This window comes from Eubalaena glacialis, chromosome 18 (assembly GCF_028564815.1).
Source record: "Eubalaena glacialis isolate mEubGla1 chromosome 18, mEubGla1.1.hap2.+ XY, whole genome shotgun sequence".
NCBI lineage: Eukaryota > Metazoa > Chordata > Mammalia > Artiodactyla > Balaenidae > Eubalaena > Eubalaena glacialis.
The window spans coordinates 58,913,354-58,933,665 of record NC_083733.1 but is presented as its reverse complement, the minus strand read 5'-3'; the positions used below and the strand labels follow the sequence as shown (position 1 = coordinate 58,933,665).

The window sequence follows — 20,312 nt, the reverse complement described above, 5'->3', positions numbered from 1 at the left end:
TTATCCCACTCCCTCTGGCCTGCAAGACGTCTGCTGAGAAATCTGCTGAGAGTCTTATAGGGGTCCCCTTGTACATGACGAATTGCTTTTCTCTTGTTGCTTTCAAAATTCTCTCTTTGTCTTTGACTTTTGACAATTGGATTACGATGTGTCTCACTGTGGATTACTTTGGATTCATCCTATTTTGACTCTATATGGCTTCATTTTTTAATATAAATTTATTTATTTATTTTTGGCTGTGTTGGGTCTTCATTGCGGTGTGCAGACTTCTGATTGCAGTGGTTTCTCTTGTTGTGGAGCACGGGCTCTAGGCATGCGGGCTTCAGTAGTTGTGGCACAGGGGCTTAGGTGCTCTGCAGCATGTGGGATCCTCCCGGACCAGGGCTCAACCCGTGTCCCCTGCATTGGCAGGCAGATTCTTAACCACTGCCCCACCATGAATCTGGATGTCATACATTTTCCCAGATTAGGGAAGTTTGGGGCCATTATTTCTTTTCTTTCTTTTTTTTTAAATCGAGGTAACATTGGTTTATAACATTATATGTTTCATGTGTACAACATTATATTTCTACTTCTGTATATACTAAGGCATGCCTGCCACCAAAAATTTAGCTTCCATCCATGACTCTACAGTTGACCCCCCTCTTGGGAAGCCAAGATATCGAGTAATATCCTCTGAACTGAGAAGGAACTTTGAGACTGAAATATGAAGCAGGCCACTCCACAAAGTGCAATTATGACGTTTATTATGGGTAACTTACATACAGGCGGGAAAGAGCTGGTGGATGGATGATCCAGAAGCATTCGCAGCTGCACTCCATGTCATCGAAAAGGGTACAGGGGAGTTTAAAGGGGCCGAAGCTAAAAATAGAATCTGACTACCAAGTGAGAAGCCTACCCACACTGACAAGAACTGGGGATTTTTCCTCTCTCTGGGGGTCTCATTACCATTGACCATCTGCACCAGCAAAGGCATTCTTCCAGTTTTCATATCAGATGAAGGCAAGGGTAAAAACTGATAGGGAACTTATCTGGCTTGGGTGCATTCCTTGTGAGTAGGCTAAAGTTCAGTCACTCAGAAAAGGGAGAGGGTAGGACTGTGGGCCTGAGATGGAGTTGACAAAATGGAGTCAGTGTGGTGAAGCCACACACTCCCTTTAACCATTTCACCTTCCCGCATCCACCCCCTACTCCTTCCCCTCTGGCAACCACCACTCTATTCTCTATATCTACACATTTGGTTTGATTTGGTTTGTTCATTCATTTTGTTTTTTGTTTCTTTTTCTATATCCCACATATGAGCGAAACCATATATTATTTGTTTTTCTCTGTCTGATTTATTTCATTTAGCATAATACCCTCAAGGTCCATCCATGTTGTTGCAAATGGCAGGATTTCACCTTTTATGGCTGAATAATATTCCTGTGTGTTTGTGTATCTCCCACATATTCTTTATCCATTCATCTGTTGATGGGCACTTAGGTTGTTTCCATATCTTGGCTATTAATAATAATACTAAGATGAACATAGGGGTGCATATATCATCTTCAATTAGTGTTTTTATGTTCTTTGGATAAATACCCAGAAGTGGAATAGCTGGATCATATGGTAGCTCTATTCTTAATTTTTTGAGGAATCTCCATCCTTTTTTCCCAAGTGGCTGCACCAATTTACATTCTCACCAGCAGTGTAGGAGGGTTCCCTTTTCTCCAACACTTGTTATTTCTTGTCTTTTTGATAATAGCCTTTCTAACAGGTGTGAGATGATGTCTCATTGTGGTTTTCATTTGCATTTCCCTAATAATTAGTGATGTTGAACATCTTTTCATGTGCCTGTTGGCCATCTGTATGTCTTCTTTGGAAAAATGTCTATTCAGCTCCTCTGCCCATTTTTAAATTGGATTGTTTAGGGGTTTTTTTGTTGTTGAGTTGTATTAGCTTTAATTATTGGCCATGTGATTGAATTTGATCTGTAGCCTCCCCACCCCCGCCAAGGTAGAATCGATATTGCATGGTTCAAATCCCCAACCCTGTAATCACACAGTTGGTCTTTCCAGCATGACCAGCCCCTATTCTGAAGCTATTGAGGGGTTCCCTGTGAATCACCTTATTAGCATAAACTCCAGTGTGATCTAAGGGGCTTATGAATAACAAAGACATTCTTATTACTCAGGAAATTCCAAGGATTTGGAGTCTCCCTCCCAGGAACCAGGCACAAAGGCCAGTCTACTTCTTTATCATTCAACACTGCTGCAAAGAAGACACAAATAGGTTGAAATTAAGAGGACAGAAAAAGATATACCATACAAAAGGTAAACAAAATAGAGCTGAAGAGGTTAACAAATTAATAGATCTATCAAAGGATCAAAATAAATCGTTAAGTGAAAGGCCCAAATATAATGGAAAACTAATATCTGGGAAGTACATTATTTAATATAGTAGGAGAAAGATGGTTTATTCAATAAACAGAGTTAGGTAAATGGACTAACAGTATGTGTGTGGGAGTAATTATATACCAATTTTATTTTATATATATATACACACACGTGTGCACACATTTACGATGCATGGAATAATTAAATGACTCAGTGAAAATCAGGTAAATATATACTTAAATTCTGATATAGGCATGGATTTTCTAAGCATAACACCAAAGATAAAAACACTAAAATACTGAGAGGTTTGACTTGATAATTATTTGTAAATATCCAAAAAAAAAAAAAAAAATGCCTGAATGGTAATAGTTATATTTTTAAAAATTGAATTGGGACAGAAAGTTTAATGTATATGATTGATAAACAGATGATAATTTTAACACAATGTGCCTGCTTCACTCAGTATTGTTAATAGTCCATACCCAAAGAGGAAAAGAAGTCAGTCACTTTGTGTTTTGGGATTTCATCCTGCCTTCTGTAATGTGCAACCTATGAACTTTTCGATCACTCATTACTTCCTTAAAATAATTTTTGGATTCATTGCTCCTCAATAATCCTAGCACTCTCTCTACTTTCACAATACTCTTGCCTCTTCCTCCTCAATGAAGACACTCCCCCCCCCGCCATATTTCTTTACACTTTGCATAGATATCTCCACTTTCTTCATAACAATGATTGATTACTCCCATGTATCTTAGGCTTATGTTGTTTTGTTTTGTTTTTTTAAAATAGTTATTTATTTGGCTGTGCTGGTCTTAGTTGCGGCATGTGGGATCTTTTTTAGTTACAGCATGTGAACTCTTAGTTGCGGCATGTGGGATCTAGTTCCTTGACCAGGGATCGAACCAGGGCCCCCTGAATTGGGAGCGTGAAGTCTTAGCCACTGGACCACCAGGGAAGTCCCTTAGGCTTATGTTTTGATATATTAATCAATGTAGGTTTTCCCTCCTGCTTTTTCTGTTATTCAGTGATCCTCCCCCATTCCAACATTAGGCCAAGAGGCATCTATCACCCTGTGATCAAGAAAGGAGAAAGAAGGAAACAAAACCAAAACTCTCTATTTTGGAGATTCAAAATCAGATTTTAGATGCAAGTTAGCAAACGTTTTTGAAGGATTTTGTGCTCCTCCAGACTAGTTCAGATTGCCTAGTTTTGCAGAGGGAAGAGGGGATTTTATAATGTGAAACTTCCTCTCTACAAAGCAATGGGAATATACACGACAGATTGGACTTAAACTCCACCCTGCAAACAGAGGCACCAAAGTGCCTGATGAAACACTGAGTGAGATGAGCTTACCCTCAAAGTGTCAGGGAATAAGTTTATGCTATGTGAAAGAATGATGACTTAGATAGAAATTATAATGAGTCATAATAAACATGTTTGCATTTCCCTCATTATGTTGTGGCCTGATATTCCTTTACAACGTGTAATGTGGAACTGCTACATAAATATTAGGATTCACGCACAGGTTTTCCTTCATGTACCCATGCTCATTCTGAGGGGGGTCATTTTTTTATTCTGGAAAACATTGTATCAGAAGTTTGGTGGTATCACTCCATTTGCCTTACAGTGTTCCATAGTGCTTTTTAGAAATTTGAAAACATTTTGATTTTTCTCCCTTTGGATATTACCCCTTGTTTGCTTTCTGGAATCATCAGGAATCTGTTCTTTCTCCCCAGTATTCCAAAATTTAGACATGGGCTTATTTTAATTCATTTCCCATTAGACAAATGGGCCCTTTCAGTCTGTAAATAGATGTGTTTCAGCTCTGACCAATTATCTTGTATAATTTCTTTGCTATGTTGTCCTCTCCATGTTTATATTTCTTTCTTCTTGGGATATCTATTATTAAGATATTCACCTCCAGGAAAGTTTTGCTACTTTTCTAATGTTTCTAATGTTCTTATCCCTTCTTCCAAATTCCTATAGGTTCCTCCATATTATTTTCCAACTGCTCTACTGAATACTTTATCTCTTCTGTCATGTTTCTAATTCCCAATAGGTCTTTTTAGTCTTCTGTCATTCATTTTGATAGCATCCTACCCTTGCCTTATGCATGCAATAGAGTTTCATATCTCACCAACAATATTACTTACAAATTGTAAAATTTTATTCTACTTCTTTAATATGCTTTTCCCTCCATGTTACTTTTTTTTCCTATCTGTTTGTATTTTTGTTTCAGGGTAGAATGTTTCTTCAGCTGCCTGCTGGACCTTAGCTGATCCATTTTTAGGATGAGGCCTTAAAAAGCTAAATCAAATCATGCGTGGTAGGGCAGGAATAGTATCAAGTGGGTCTTCCACTAGGGTTATTAATAGCCCCCTGCCATTTCATTAGGGTAATGCCAAGTGTTGATATAAGTAGGCCCTTTATCTGCAGAGAGGAAAACTCATATTTGCTGCACTGAAAGACAATATTCAAAGAGAAAATAACAAATGCATATAGAAAATTAAATCACAAATCTCACATTGAAAAATAATACATTTTAGATGAGTCTACAGTTAAACTCATTTGTCAAATATTGAGTGCTGAAAAATTGTTGAATGAACGGTAGATATTTGTAAAAGGACTATGTGGAGATTTTTGTTTTACCACAAGTAACAAAAGTAGGTTCTGAGGATTTGAGTATCACGGCTGATGAGCACAAAGGGATTGAAAGCTGGAAAACAAGCAACCAGGAATGCACTGATGTTCACTAGCTGCAAGCTTGGGTTGACAAAGCACATCATATAAAGTGATAAGATGGAGGAGAAAGAATAAAAGGAAACAAATGAGCCCACCTGAAGTAGGACAGTATGAGTGGCAGAAGTCTCTGGGGAGGCTCTGGGAGAGAGGCTGGTGTGGTAAATATACCGGACTCTCTGCTTATGGCTTTGCAGGAAGAGCACTATGGAACCACTGGCCCAACCTATGGGTACCAAACACAAAATATCGAGGAAGGATAACAGGAATGCATAGAGTGAGGTCAAAAACGAATCAGGTCTTTTTGAAGAACACAATCCAAAATACTTTTCTGTCATGTTTATAGCATTCCCTGGGTGAGTCAATTTCATCGGCACAACAATATTTATCAGGAGATGAAGAATCCAACAGAGGGAACAGGCAGGTTGAACAAATGTAGGCGCTTTAAGTTTGAGTTTTGGAATTACTGGAATTACACCTGGAATTACACCTGGAATTACTAGGGCTGATTGTGATAGCCTGGAAGCCACTCAAGAGGCAGGTGGTGCAGAGGGAAACCCCCGGGCCACTCTGTGAGTATAAAAGCTAACCTTACTCTCAACTTCTCCCAGGAAATATTTCAAACCAAAAGCATCCAGTGTCTGAGGGATTCCCCTAGAGAAAAGGACCAGGAAGTTGGCTAAGTTCAATTTGTTCAGAATTAGATCTGTGGGCCTCTGAGTGTGTTTAGTGAACGAAGTCAGCATATAAAGATAAAGGAGTGAGGAATTCCTCAGGAGCCCAACTCCAGTCTGGAAGAGGAAGAGAATCCTCATTACCAACTCATCAGAAGCCATAATGTCAACACCCAGCAGTTTATTTTATTCAAAGCCAGATGATCTAGAGGGAAAAAGAAGATATGTATTATTTTCCTCAGTGTGGCAAATGTGGTATTAACAAATTTCACCTTGATTCATATTTGTAAAATCCTACTTCAGGTTATTGGGACACACATATTGATTCAAACTATCTTGAAAGAATAAACTAGTTCTTTTCCAAGTTGTATATGATTGCTAGCATTTTATGTAGGGTATGTGGATGTGATGTTTGTCTAAACATAAGCTACACAATGGCAGAAAATGGGCAGTTATGGCCCCAATATTTCTCTTCTTTTTCCCACTCTGTTGTATAAAAATTTTAAATGCCAACTTTTAAACAATCTAGATTTTTTGTTTCTCTTTAAAAATTAGAAAATGCAGACTTCCCTGGCTGCCCAGTGGTTAAGACTCTGCACTTCCAATGCAAGGGGCGTGGGTTCGATCCCCGGTCGGGGAACTAAGATCCACCACATGCCGTGCGGCACGGTCAAGAAATTTTTTTTTTAATAAATAAATAAATTTTAAAAAGTAAAAATAATTAAAATTAGAAAATGCTATGGTCATGGCCAGTGTTTTCCCATGAAAAATGGTTAATGGAGCTAGGTAATGTCAACTCTATTGACTGGGCAGGCATCCTCTAATTCATCGTAGTCTCCATGAAACCAGCTTTATTTATTCACGTTAATGGCTTAATTTAACCCTGTAGGATTTTGAATCGACAATTTCCTCTCTATAATAAAAAGCTTTAGAAAATAGAAGGGCACAAGATGGAATTTAACAGATACCTACCTGAAAATGTCACTCAGTTCCAAAAATAAATAAAATATAGAGAATTTGAATAACATAATCAGCCTGCCTGATTTGATAAGTTTGAGGGAATAATTTTAAACTGTGAAAAAAAACATTTTATAATTAACCTATGCATTTTGCTAGATTTTGCTTAGGACAATAGAAGGAACATAGCATTGAACTTCCCTGGTGGTGCAGTGGTTAAGAATCCGCCTGCCAATGCAGGGGACACGGGTTCGAGCCCTGGTCCGGGAAGATCCCACATGCCACGGAGCAACTAAGTGTGGGCGCCACAACTACTAAGCCTGTGCTCTAGAGCCCGTGAGCCACAACTACTGAGCCCACGTGCCACAACTACTGAAGCCCGTGCGCCTAGAGCCCGCACTCTGCAACAAGAGAAGCCTCCGCAATGAGAAGCCCGCCACTGCAAAGAAGAGTAAACCCGCTCGCCGCAACTAGAGAAAGCCCGCGCGCAGCAACGAAGACCCAACGCAGCCAAAAATTACTTAATTAATTAAAAAAAGAAAAGAAGGAACATAGCATTGAAGATAAAAGAATAAATTAATGAAATAGTAATAAAAGTAACTATACTTAATAAAAACAGAAAAGATGTAAATGAGACATATTGGTAAATATGGTCACGACAAAAGGGAAAAAATGAACAACTTTATAATGGCAAAAGAATACTACTATAGACATAAATTGACTTGAAACATTATAAGAGGACATTATGTTCACAAGCTTAAGAAACATGTGTTGTGACTTCCCTGGTGGCGCCGTGGTTAAGAATCCGCCTGCCAGTGCAGGGAACACGGGTTCAAGCCCTGGTCCAGGAAGATCCCACATGCCGCGGAGCAACTGAGCCCGTGCGCCACAACTACTGAGCCTGTGCTCTAGAGCCCGCAAGCCGCAACTACTGAAGCCCGCACGCCTAGAGCCCGTGCTCCGCAACAAGAAAAGCCGCGGCGATGAGAAGCCCGCGCACCGCAATGAAGAGTAGCCCCCACTCGCCACAACTAGAGAAAACCCGCACACAGCAACAAAGACCCAACGCAGCCAAAAATAAATATAAATAAATAAATAAATCTTTTTTAAAAAAAGAAATGTGTTGATGGGTGCAGAAGAAAGATGATAATTTTGGAGTGAGACCTTTGATATTCTACACTTGTTGCTCTCCCGTGCTGTATTTAGAGGATATTTATTGGCCCAATATCCACAGCATTAGATAATAATATCCCAGGTGACATGACTTTGGAGGGAGTGATCCAGGAAAATTAAAAGCCTTGCTGAGTTGAGAAAATGATGAAAACAGATGTAGGATTACCAACTCTCCCCAGATACTCACTCCTCTTTTTCTCCACCAAACCCCAGGGTGGCAGATGATAGAAGAAATCTCCCCACCAAGTTCTGCTTCTTTAGTATTTAAAGTGGAGTCCCTAAAAAATAAATAAATAAATAAATAAAATAAAAAATAAAAAAATAAAGTGGAGTCCCTGGCCAGGGAATTAGCAATAAATAGGATGATCCATAATGGTTCCGTGGAACTTGGGGCTTTCCAGTTTATAGCCCTTCCCCTCTCCTCTGCTTACACTCAACAAGGGCACAAACTAGAGCCTTGTTATGACCTTTCCACAAGAGAGCTTCCCAATCAGGAATGGAAAACAGATGCTCACAGGCTAAAAGAGTTAAAGGAGGGAGTGACACTTCTGTAATAATAAAATTTTATATACTTTTGATTTTTTTGAACCATGTTAATGTTCTACATTTTCCAAGAATAAAATAAAATCAACAAGGATGGGAAGGGTTAAAAAATAAAACTGAAACAGATGAACCCAATTGTACTTCAATGACTGCCATAACCGCAATGAAGAAAGAACAAAAAGAAAAGAAAACTAAGAAGACAATATTTGAATATATACCCTCAGTCTTGGGTGAGGTAGATGGTGGAATAGAACAGCGAACTAACTGCAAACAAATCCAGAACTCTTTCTAGTAGGTTTGTTTTCTGTGGTAGTGTGGGTGAAGCACTTCTGAAACTATGTTTTGCTGCACTGAGAAAAATGAATAAATGTGTGGATGTTGGGAGCCAGTGTTCTCACTGAGGAGGAAAAGACATATTCAGTAGAAACTCAATAGAAATATTGAATGAAGAAAGGCAAAAATGTACGCCATGGAGTTTGATTTAGAACACCTTTTCACTCTAAAGGTCCTGGTTTGGAAAATAAATTATTTGTTCATGCTAAGCATAAACTCTGGCAGTCAGGGGGTGGGGGAGGTATCACTGGCTCAACCATGTGTGTCAAATACATAAAATCAGGGAGGAAAGCAATGTTCTAAGTATAGTACTTTACATATTTTAACTTACTAATTTGTCTTTCAAAATAAGAGATGTTGGGACTTCCCTGGTGGTCCAGTGGTTAAGACTCCGTGCTTGCTTCCACTGCAGAGGGCCTGGTTTTTTTGTGTGTTTGTTTTGGTTTTTTAATTAATTAAATTAATTATTATTATTATTTTTGGCTGCATTGGGTCTTCATTGCTGCACGCGGGCTTTCTCTAGTTGCAGCGAGCAGGGGCTACTCTTCATTGCGGTGCACGGGCTTCTCACTGTGGTGGCTTCTCTTGTTGCAGAGCATGGGCTCTAGGTGCGTGAGCTCAGTAGTTCTGGCTCATGGGCTCTAGAACGCAAGCTCAGTAGTTGTGGCTCATGGACTTAGTTGCTCCGCGGCATGTGGGATCTTTCCAGACCAGGGCTCGAACCCGTGTCCCCTGAATTGGCAGGTGGATTCTTAACCACTGCACCACCAGGGAAGCCCAGGGGGCCTGGGTTTGATCCCTGGCCAGGGAACTAAGATCCCACAAGCTGTGCGTTGGGGCCAAAATAAATAAAAATAAAAATAAAAATACGTTATTATCATCACCCATTACAGATGAGAAAAATTTAATAAATTACCTAAAATTACATGACAGTAATGTAGGAACCTTTGAATCCAAGCATGGTGTCTCCATATCTCCTACTCTCAACCTCTACGTTACAGCTAAGCACAAAGCCTTCTCAGAAAAGGAAGAATTAAACAGCAACTTATCTACAAATTCTCACTCCAGAATCTCAGAAGTCAGCAGACACCTTACTTTTCTTTGTGGGTGTGTATATACATGCCCTTTGTAATTCTGAGGAAGGAGCTGTGATATTTGAAGGGAGAGGGGATCATAGATTAGCAATATCACCTTAAAGTCCATTTTTACTACGTTATGGTAAAAAAAAAAAAAGGAAGGAAGGGAGGCAGGGAGAGAGAGAAGAAGGAAGGAAGAGAGGAAGGAAGGGAGGAAGGAGGGGAGGGAGGGAGGTTGGGAGGGAGGGAGGCCTGGTGTCATTTTCAATGGGGATCACATTTATGAATTTCCAAATGTCCAGGAATAATGGCACATGGGAAGGCCTCCACCCCATTTCCTGTTTCCAGCTCCAAGCACATGATGCTGAAGGGACCCCACACTCTTATCTCAGAGACGTCTTTGATAACAGGAATATCAATTCTTAACCGCTCCGATTTGGGGTCTTATGGCCTTAAGCTGAGCCTCATGTTCATTATGAAATAGGACAATCGGCTTTTTGGTCAGGTTCCCTGGAGCAGAGCCTGTGATGGGGAAACTGTCAAGGTGCTTTATTGAGGGAGAACTCTCAGGAGAGAGGAGGGAGGGAGGGGGGCTAAGGAAGCCCGATCCCACAGGGGGCCCTGGTGCACAGACTGCAGCACAGAGTTAGTCCCTCGCTGAGACCATAGGCTGGGTATCAGTCATAGACCTCTAGCCATTCAGGTGATAGCCTTGTAGGTCAGGCTGCCCTTTAACGAAGGGCAGAGCTTCTGAGAGATGTACAGGTGGGAGGCTTTAGTAGCCAACACGCACAGCAGCTGGGGGATGGGTGCACCAGCCAGGTTTAAGGGATTCCCCCACTTCAGTCCGCCTTCGAGAAGTGCAGTCATGAACACCAGGGCAGACTCTGTGATAAACCCACAGAGTCCCATGTGTTATGGTGAATAAACACAAGTCATTAGAAACAAGTACAGTGTGGAGAGAGAAAACTAGGTATGAGAGAACGAGAACTAAAAATGTGGAATAAGAATACAGACATCCAGATATTTTGGAGCCAGCTTTCCTTTGTCAAACAACAGCACTACATATAAGGGCAAGAAAGGAGAAGCGAGTTCAAGCAGGAAATCAGATACTCAGACAGAAAAGGCAACCCTGAGGTAAGGCAGGTAATCAATTTAAGTTTTCCCTTCTTTAGGCATTGGCCTTCAGCCAGCTGGGGAGAAGCAAGGTGGTAATCTTCATGTGGTCCCTGCATGTACCAATAACTAATGTTAAACATAACCTCACGTTTGAATCTTAAAAAGAGTGGATATATGTGTATGTGTAACTGATTCACTTTGCTGTACACCTGAAACTACCACATTATAAATCAACTATACTCCAATAAAAAGTAAGTCAAATGCAGGAAAATAAATAAAGTGTTATAAAAACCTTAAAAAAAGAAGTCTGTTTGGTTTTTGTTTTTCTTTTTTATTTCACCTTGATATTGTGAGAGTTTGAGGTACTGCATGGAAACCAGGTGAAGAACAAGATCCATATATTGAGAATGACAGAACACAAAGATTCAAAAAATCTGGGTCCTGCCTGATAACATCATGGACCCACTGAATTAACGAGGCATGTAGCCTCCCTACCTTCTGGACTTGTTTTGTGTGATAATAGATCCACTTTGTTTAAGCCAAAAAAATAATAATAATAATAACCCCACATTCAATGGGCTCTTTGCTGTGCCCTGCCCTGGCGTGTTTCATTTCCTCTCCAGCACCAAGGGCAGGGCGGGGTCATTAGAGCCCCAAATTCGGGGTTTCCTGTCCTAATGCCGTGGGCCATTTTATGACTCAGGCTCAGTGCTGATGATGTGGTCCATGGGTGGCTTTATATCCATGATTGGTTCTGGGAAATAAATTCAGGAATCCATCTCTCCTTAAAAGACTCAGAGTCAACAACTACATCTCTTTCCTGTGGTCTAAGAAGAACCTGAAAAGAATAGGGTTTATGCCTTTCCTCACACCGCCCAAAGGGATAGCTCTTTATGGATATTTTTCTAAAGCCGATCTTGACCCCAGAGAAAACTAGAAAAAATGAACCCACATTTTCTATGTCAAAGCCAGACATCTATATAATTGTATTTATTCCTCATAATATTCCTACAATGGAGGTACTATGGTCCCCAGTTTTAAAGAAAATTTTTAAAAGGTTGGAAGGAAAGGAGAATTCTGGAAAGTCTAATAGCAAGGAAGGATGGATAAGAGGTCTCAGGAAGCCAAAAACAAAAAAGAAAGGAAGAGAAAGAGGATAACGCTAAATACAGTAAAAATGCAAGAGCCATTAGAGCCCTCATGAGGGTCATAGATTTCTCTGTAATCTTCAGATTTAATATGGCACACCACCTCTTCCCAAGTAAGAAAGCACGTTAGGATGCCAAGATCAAGTTCCAACACCGAAAGTCACTTTTGGGGACATCTTCAAAAAGGAGAAACAAGAAAAACATACTCACCGAGCAGACCTCTGATACCTGCATGGCGAGCCTGCCACCGCCAGGGGTCATGTCTGAGGGTGTGAGAAAGCACCTGACCCCGAGTTACAGGTTAGAGAAGCCATGATCTCATTTCCCACCAGTGCAACCTTGAGAATGTCACTCGTGGCAATGACATTGTCTGCCAGGGGAATGATAATATCTCTGAGAAACTGTTGGCCTCGGTTAAAAAACTAATAATAATGACATGATCAATCACTAACACTTGATGAGAAAAATCCAGAGAGACCAGCGTAACTTGCAGAGAAACTTTCCCATGATATGAGGAAACAGACATGTCCTGAGGGTGGAGCAGAGGGAACTTGCATGACTTGAGTGCAGAATCTGTGCAGGGACGGAATCAACGACAAACTCCCAGGTCCCCATGCTGATATTTTCTTTTTTTTTTTTTAAATTAATTAATTAATTTATTTTTTGGCTGCGTTGGGTGTTCGTTGCTGTGCACGGGCTTTCTCTAGCTGCGGTGAGCGGGGGCTACTCTTTGTTGTGGTGGGCGGGCTTCTCACTGCGGTGGCTTCTCTTTGTTGCAGAGCACAGGCTCTAGGCACGCGGGCTTCAGTAGTTGTGGCACGCAGGCTCAGTAGTTGTGGCTCGCAGGCTTTAGAGCGCAGGCTCAGTAGTTGTGGTGCACGGGCTTAGTTGCTCCACAGCATGTGGGATCTTCCCGGACCAGGGCTTGAACCCGTGTCCCCTGCATTGGCAGGCCGATTCCCAACCACTGCGCCACCAGGGAAGTCCCCATGCTGACATTTTCATCTACCATTGCTTGTCTCCGCATCTGACTCCACAATCTACTCCCCTCAGCCCTCCAACTGAGCTGGTCTAGGTTCACTGCCTGAGCAGTCAGTGAGGCTAACTTGACTTTTTAGCAGCCAGGAATCCCCTTTGCCTATTGGAGCCTCTTGTTTGCCCATTGTTGGGAGAAAGTGATTGCTTTTACAAGTCCAGTTGTGGGACTTCCCTGGTGGTGCAGTGGTTGGGATTCCATGCTCCCAATGCAGGGGGCCCGGGTTCAATCCCTGGTTGGGGAACTAGATCCGACATGCATGCCACAACTAAGAGTTTGCATGCCACAACTGAGGAGCCCGTGTGCCGCAACTAAGACCTGGTGCAACCAAATAAATTAATTAATTAATTAAATTTTAAAAAATTATAAAAGTCCAATTGTAAATCAACTATATGCCAATAAAATTTTTTTTTTACTAAAAATAAAAATCCAGCTGTTGAGGTTAATGCCTGATGTCCAAGCAATACACTGAATTTGGACCAACAGGTTCCACGATCTGCAAGGCATTTGTCTCTGTACTGACCATAGAGCAGAAGTTGGCACACTTTTCCTGTAAAAGGCCAGATAGTAAGTATTCTAGACAGGGTCTCTGTTGCAACTACTCATCTCTGCCCTTGCAGTGGGACAGCAGCCATGACAAGGTCTAAACAATCCAGAGGAGCTGTGTTTCCATCACACTTTATCTATGGACAGTGAGTTCGAATCTTATAATTTTCAGCTGTCCATAAACACTGTTTATCTCTCTTTTTTTCAAGCATTTAAAAATGGGATAACCACTTTTATTCTTAGCTCATTAGTTGTACAAAACAGGTGGTGGGCCAGATTTGGCCTGGCACCATAGTTGTTTGACCCCTGCTATCAACGAATAATCAAAGGATCAAAATGCTTGCCCTAATGGACATTTTATTTGACCAAAGAACACAGACATAGAATAATCAGAATATAAAAAACATAAAATTACACATTGTGATGATCTGTAAGAACAAAAAGGAAAGGATTTTTGAGAACCAGTGATGGGTGATCATGATTTATATATGAGTGTAGGGAAGGCCTGTTAAGAGAAATTAATAATTAAGCTGCCCTTTGAAAGATGAGAATGAGTGTTTCAGGCAACGACGGGGAGAAGAGAATTGCTGGCATTGCAAAGTCTTTGACAGGGGAAGGGTTTCGAGATTTTGAGAGGAACTGAAAGGTCGGAGGTGTGGGGGACACCACTGCTGGGTGGGCACCTCATCTCCCCTTCCATGAAAGCTTAGTTCTGATGTAAGTGTCATTTGGCTGGATCCCCTCCCTGAAGAGTTCCCTCAGACAGTTTAGGCGGTTGGCACGATTGCAGAGCTCCTGCATGTCTAAGATTATCTTTCTTTTTCCTTTACACGTGAAGGATATTTTGCCCAATGTGGCAGTCACTGGTGGTGTCCCCCCCAGCAGCCATCTCCTTCTTTGATGACAGAATTGCAGTTTTGATCCAACAGTCTGGGGGGTGAATCATGACTAGTCTAAGAAATTTTTTTTCATTCAGTTTTTTGTTTTGTTTTGTTTTGTTTTGGGTTTTTTTGGCCACGTCACGCGACTTGTGGGATCTTAGTTCCCTGACCAGGGATCAAACCTGGGTCCTCAGCAGTGAAAGCACAGAGTCCTAACCACTGGACCATCAGGGAACTCCCTTTTCATTGAGTTTTGAACTTTTTTTTTTGCTCTATTTTTATTTATTTAGATTTTTTAAAAATGAAGTACAGTTGATTTCTAATGTGTTAATTTCTGCTGTACAGCAAAGAGATTCAGTTATACATATACACATTCTTTTTTCAATATTCTTTTCCATTATGGTTTATCATAGAATATTGAATATAGTTCTCTGTGCTATACAGTAGGTAGTTAAGAAATTTAGATGAGTGCTTACCGTGTGTCAGATCTATTGACACATAATTAGTATGAATTATTTAATTCAAGCAAAAAAAAAACCTGCATGTGATAATATTATTCTACAGGATTATACCAATGAAAATAAAGGAAGCATACACAAATTTTTAAAAACTTGCCCATGGTCTCCCAGCTATTAAAATGGTGAGACAAGGATTTGACCTGAGATGATTGTGTTTCAGTGTCTCAGGGCTTGATCACTATTCTATTAAAAACTCTTGATTATAGTAGTTATTATTCTATTTAACAGTGAGGAAACTGAGTTGAAAGATGATTATTGATGTGCTAAAATTAGCCAGAGTTTAGTATTAGAATATAACTTTTAAAATACTTAAATCTTCAATGATTATCCTGTGTATCTTTTTTTTCAAAACTTATAGTCATACCTTGCATACTCTCATGTACCCTGTATTTTTCATTTCTTAATATCTTATGCATATCCTTCCATATTGGGCAGGGTAATTCTACATTATCAGTTTAATGGTTATTTATTTTATGGACTATCACACTTAATTTATCTGTAAATTTTTGCTTTATCTTTAGATTTTTTGCAATTTTAACTAATGTAAATATTCCTATAGAGAATATTTTATGCATTTTTCACTGTTTCAGTAATTTTCATGAAAAATATTTCTAGAAATAGATTACTGGATAAAAGAGATGCTTGTCTTAAATGTTGGTATAGGTACTTCCCTGGTGACACAGTGGCTAAGAATCCACCTGCCAATGCAGAGGACATGGGTTCAAGCCCTGGTCCGGGAAGATCCCACATGCTGCAGAGCAACTAAGCCTGTGCACCACAACTACTGAGCCTGCACTCTAGAGCCCACGTGCCACAACTACTAAAACCGCGTGCCTAGAGCCTGTGTTCCGCAACAGGAGAAACCACCGCAATGAGAAGCCCGCACACTGCAACGAAGAGTAGACCCCGCTCGCCACAGCTAGAGAAGGCCCGCGCAGCAACAAAGACCCAACGCAGCCAAAAATAAATAAGTTAATTAATTTAAAAAAAATGTGTATTTAGATAAGTACTCTAATCACCTATTTTTAAGTTATAAATATTGTGAACTATTTGTTTCATGTGAGGAATGGATGTTACCTTATTTATCCAGAAGGTTAACTGGTTAACACACACGATGATTTTTCTGTAACTATCGAGATATCATTCACATACAATTCACCCATCAAGTGTACAATTCAATAGTTTTTAGACTACCTGCAGCGTCGTGCAGTCATCACCACAATCAATTTGGTAACAGTTTCATCACCTCAAAAAGAAACCCTGGGACTTCCCTGGTGGTCCAGTGGTTAAGACTCCACGCTTCCAATGCAAGGGGCCCAGGTTCCATCCCTGGTCAGGGAACTAGATCCCACATGCCACAACTAAAGCAACTAAAGAGCCCGCACGCTGCAACGAAGATCCCGTCTGCCGCAACTAAGACCTGGCGCAGCCAAGTAAATAAATAAATATTAAAAAAAAAAAAAGAAACCCTGCACCCATTAGCGGTCACTCCCCATTTCCGGCCACACCCCACCCACCTTAAGTCCTAGGCAACCACTAATTTATGTTCTGTCTCTATAGATTTGCCTACTCTGAACATGTCATATAAATAAAATCATACAACATGTGGCTTTTTGCAACTGGCTTCTTTTACTTAGCATAATGTTTTCCAGGTTTGTTCATGTTACAATATGCATCAGTATTTTGTTCCTTTTTTTTTTTTTAAAGACATACTCTTTTTAGTGTTTCAAGTCATGTCTTTTTTTTCTTTTTTAATTTTATTTATTTATTTATTTATTCATTTATGGCTGTGTTGGGTCTTCGTTTCTGTGCGAGGGCTTTCTCTAGTTGCGGCGAGCGGGGGCCACTCTTCATCGCGGTGCGCGGGCCTCTCACTATCGCGGCCTCTCTTGTTGCAGAGCACAGGCTCCAGACGCGCAGGCTCAGTAGTTGTGGCTCACGGGCCCAGCCGCTCCGCGGCATGTGGGATCTTCCCAGACCAGGGCTCGAACCCGCATGCCCTGCATTGGCAGGCAGACTCTCAACCACTGCGCCACCAGGGAAGCCCATTTTGTTCCTTTTTACTGACAAATAATATTCCATTGTACAGATGTATCATATTTTTAATTCATTCTTTGGTTGGTGGACATTTTGATGTTTCCACTTTTTGGCTATTATTAATAATACTGCTATGAAATTCGTGTACAAGTTTTTATGTGGACATATGTTTTCATTTCTTTTGGGTATATACTTAGGAGTGGGATTGTTGGATCACATAGTAACTCTTTTGAGGAACTACCAGACTGTTTTCCACAGTGACTGCACCATTTTACATTCCTATAAGCAGTGTATGAAGGTTTCAAGTTCTCCACATTTTAACAGTTATTACTGTGTCTTTTTATTATTATTATTATAGCTATCCTAGTGGATGTGAAGTGGTATCTCATTGAGTAGAGATGAGTGATATCAGCTAAGGCACTTCTCTACACCAATCATTCTAACAACTGCTGGGGAGGTGAGAGAAGCCATCCTAGATCATCCAAACCCAGCCAAGCTGGTCCAGACCAGAAGAACCATCAGCCAACTTACAAAATCATGAGAAGTCATGAAGACTTGTTTTGTTGTTGTTATTGGCCATGCCCCATGGCTTGCAGGATCTTAGTTCCCCAACCAGGGATTGAACCCGCACCCTCAGCAGTGAAAGCACAGAGTCCTAACCACTGGACTGCCAGGGAATTCCCCAGACTTGTTGTTTTAAGTCATTAAGTTTTGGGGTGGTTTTCTATATATCAAAAACACTTTCTCTCAGGTATACGATTGTCCGTACATCCCCTCTGTATGCTAGCATTCCCGACCCAGAAAAAAAGACTGAGGAAGCTGCCATATTGGATAGAAGTTTGGACTGGGATCCTTGTGTTGCAGGAGGGCTGGATGGATTGATGTTCCCTGGAGCTACTGTACCCACCCATCACTCCTCGTGCACTGGTTCCTCTGGGTCTGCTTCTAATTTATTTTTATTTTATTTTATTTATTTATTTTTGGCTGCATTGGGTCTTCATTGCTGTGCACAGGCTTTCTCTAGTTGCAGCGAGCGGGGGCTACTCTTCGTTGCGGTGCGTCGTCTTCTCATTGCGGTGGCTTCTCTTGTTGCAAAGCACGGGCTCTAGGTGCGCGGGCTTCAGTAGTTGTGGTACCCGGGCACAGTAGTTGTGGCTCGTGGGCTCTAGAGCACAGGCTCAGTAGTTGTGGCGCACGCGCTTAGTTGCTCCACGGCATGTGGGATCTTCGCAGACCAGGGCTTGAACCCGTGTCCCCTGTATTGGCAGGCGGATTCTTAACCACTGAGCCACCAGGGAAGCCCTCTGGGACTGCTTCTAAAGATGGGCACCGCTGGGTGAATCCTGGAGCTATCTCTGGGGAAATCATTCCATAACATAGTCTTGTCAAAATAATTTATTTGACCTTATCCACTACTCTCTACTCTACTGGTGTGAACTGTGGTGATGCTCTTCTTTGCCCAGCCAAAACAGAACTTGGCTTCTGGTCAACTTCCCAGAGACATGTGGTAAACCTTCCAGCTACCAACCATCCAGCTGTGTGCCCAAAACCTATGAAATTTCGGGCTACCCTTCCACTACTTACTGTGTCTCCAGGCCCTGAAGAGCAACTGGTTGTTTCCCCATCAGTTCTCATCCCTCCAGTTCTGTCAACCGTCAATCTATAATAGACCTCAGAACTTTATGTCCAGTGGTTGCCTCCCCCAGAAACACCTGACTTACGGCTGCAAGCTGCAGAACGTCATCTCTTGTGGGTATCGACCACTGAACTTTGCGTCCATCACCTGCCACCCTTTGAAATATCTCTCCTATGACCGTCAACCTCTAGGTTATGAGTCCAGCAGCTTCAGACCCCTGGACTTTGTATCTAATAGTGTTCAACCTGTTCCCTACATACACGGCAGTTTCCAACCAGTTTTTTCTTCCTTTGGGACTTGGCAATCTCCATTTATTAGATGATGCTGAATTGCCATCCAAGCATCTTGTCAGACAGCTTTGTGTCATCTTTAGATTAATAAATTGTTCTTAGGTAAATGGATAATTGTGCTTTTAGTTCAGTTAAGGTTTTAACCAATACTCTTTTACTTGATCAAATTCTAAGTCATTTTAATTGTTGGTTTGTTCACTAGAGTATTTTTTGCTATCAGGCTTTTTGATTTCTATGCCATTAACATGTTCTCTTAAGCAGAAAGAAAAGTTTGCTTGGTTATCTCTAAATAAACTTGCTTTGAATGATTTTAAAAAATAATGGATTTGGTCCAGGTTTTTAAGAAGTGGTAATTCAGAGCACCATTTTTCAGGTCTTTTATTTCTTTATTTCAATGTAGTCTTCATCTCTGTCCTCTGGAAGTGGTTATGAGGCAAAGCAGGAACAACTTAAATGTCCGACATTAAGGAATTCGTTGGTACAATTTTAGCACCCGAACAATGATATGTTGCCTAATAAAGTACTGCAGTACGAAATGTTTGAATGATGGGGTCAAGCCTGTCCAGTGTGCATCACATATGATCTGGGAATCTGTACTGCAAAGTGATGACATTGTTGGTGCCTGGCTCAGTGGAATAACGGGTATTTTTTCTGTAATTTTACTTGTTTTATTATCTCTTTTTGTGTAATAAACAGACATTGTTTTTGTAACTACAAAATAAAAAGAAATACATTTTACAAAAATACTTATGTTGGAATTTTAAATTGATCCAACTGACTTCACATTTTCTGATGTCACAATTCCTCACTGGCTTTTTAGTCAATTCCTTTTTCTAATGCTTTTCAGTGAGGAGATAAAACAGTAAGGAGTGAAGTCTTTTAGTTAAAAGTGGTTGAGTATTTCAAGAAAGAGTAAGTTTATGAGAGAGTAGAAAGCAGCAGAAAATCTTTCAAAATAAGTAATAAAAATATTTATTTGGATTTAGCAATATTGAGTTAATTGTTGTAGTTTTTAAATATTCAAACAACAGAAAGTATATAAATCAGAAAAGAGACTTTCCCTACTCATTCCTTCTCTACTGAAGTGACCAAAGTTGCCATTTTTAGGTGTTCTTCCAGATTTTTCTGTACACTGAATGTATGTATAAAGATCATCTATTTTTTTGACTTCTTAAAATAAATTTATTTATTTAATTTATTTATTTTTGGCTGTGTTGAGTCTTCGTTG

General features: G+C 40.6%; 1 protein-coding gene across 1 annotated transcript; it reads left to right on the top strand.

Moving 5' to 3' along the window:
- The first annotated feature begins 789 nt into the window (after nt 1-789).
- LOC133077701 (keratin-associated protein 25-1) lies at nt 790-19,116 on the top strand. Its single transcript, XM_061172474.1, has 2 exons — nt 790-885; nt 18,754-19,116. The coding sequence occupies exons 1-2, from the start codon at nt 790-792 to the stop codon at nt 19,114-19,116; spliced, it is 459 nt and encodes a 152-aa protein (XP_061028457.1).
- The last annotated feature ends 1,196 nt before the right edge of the window (nt 19,117-20,312 follow it).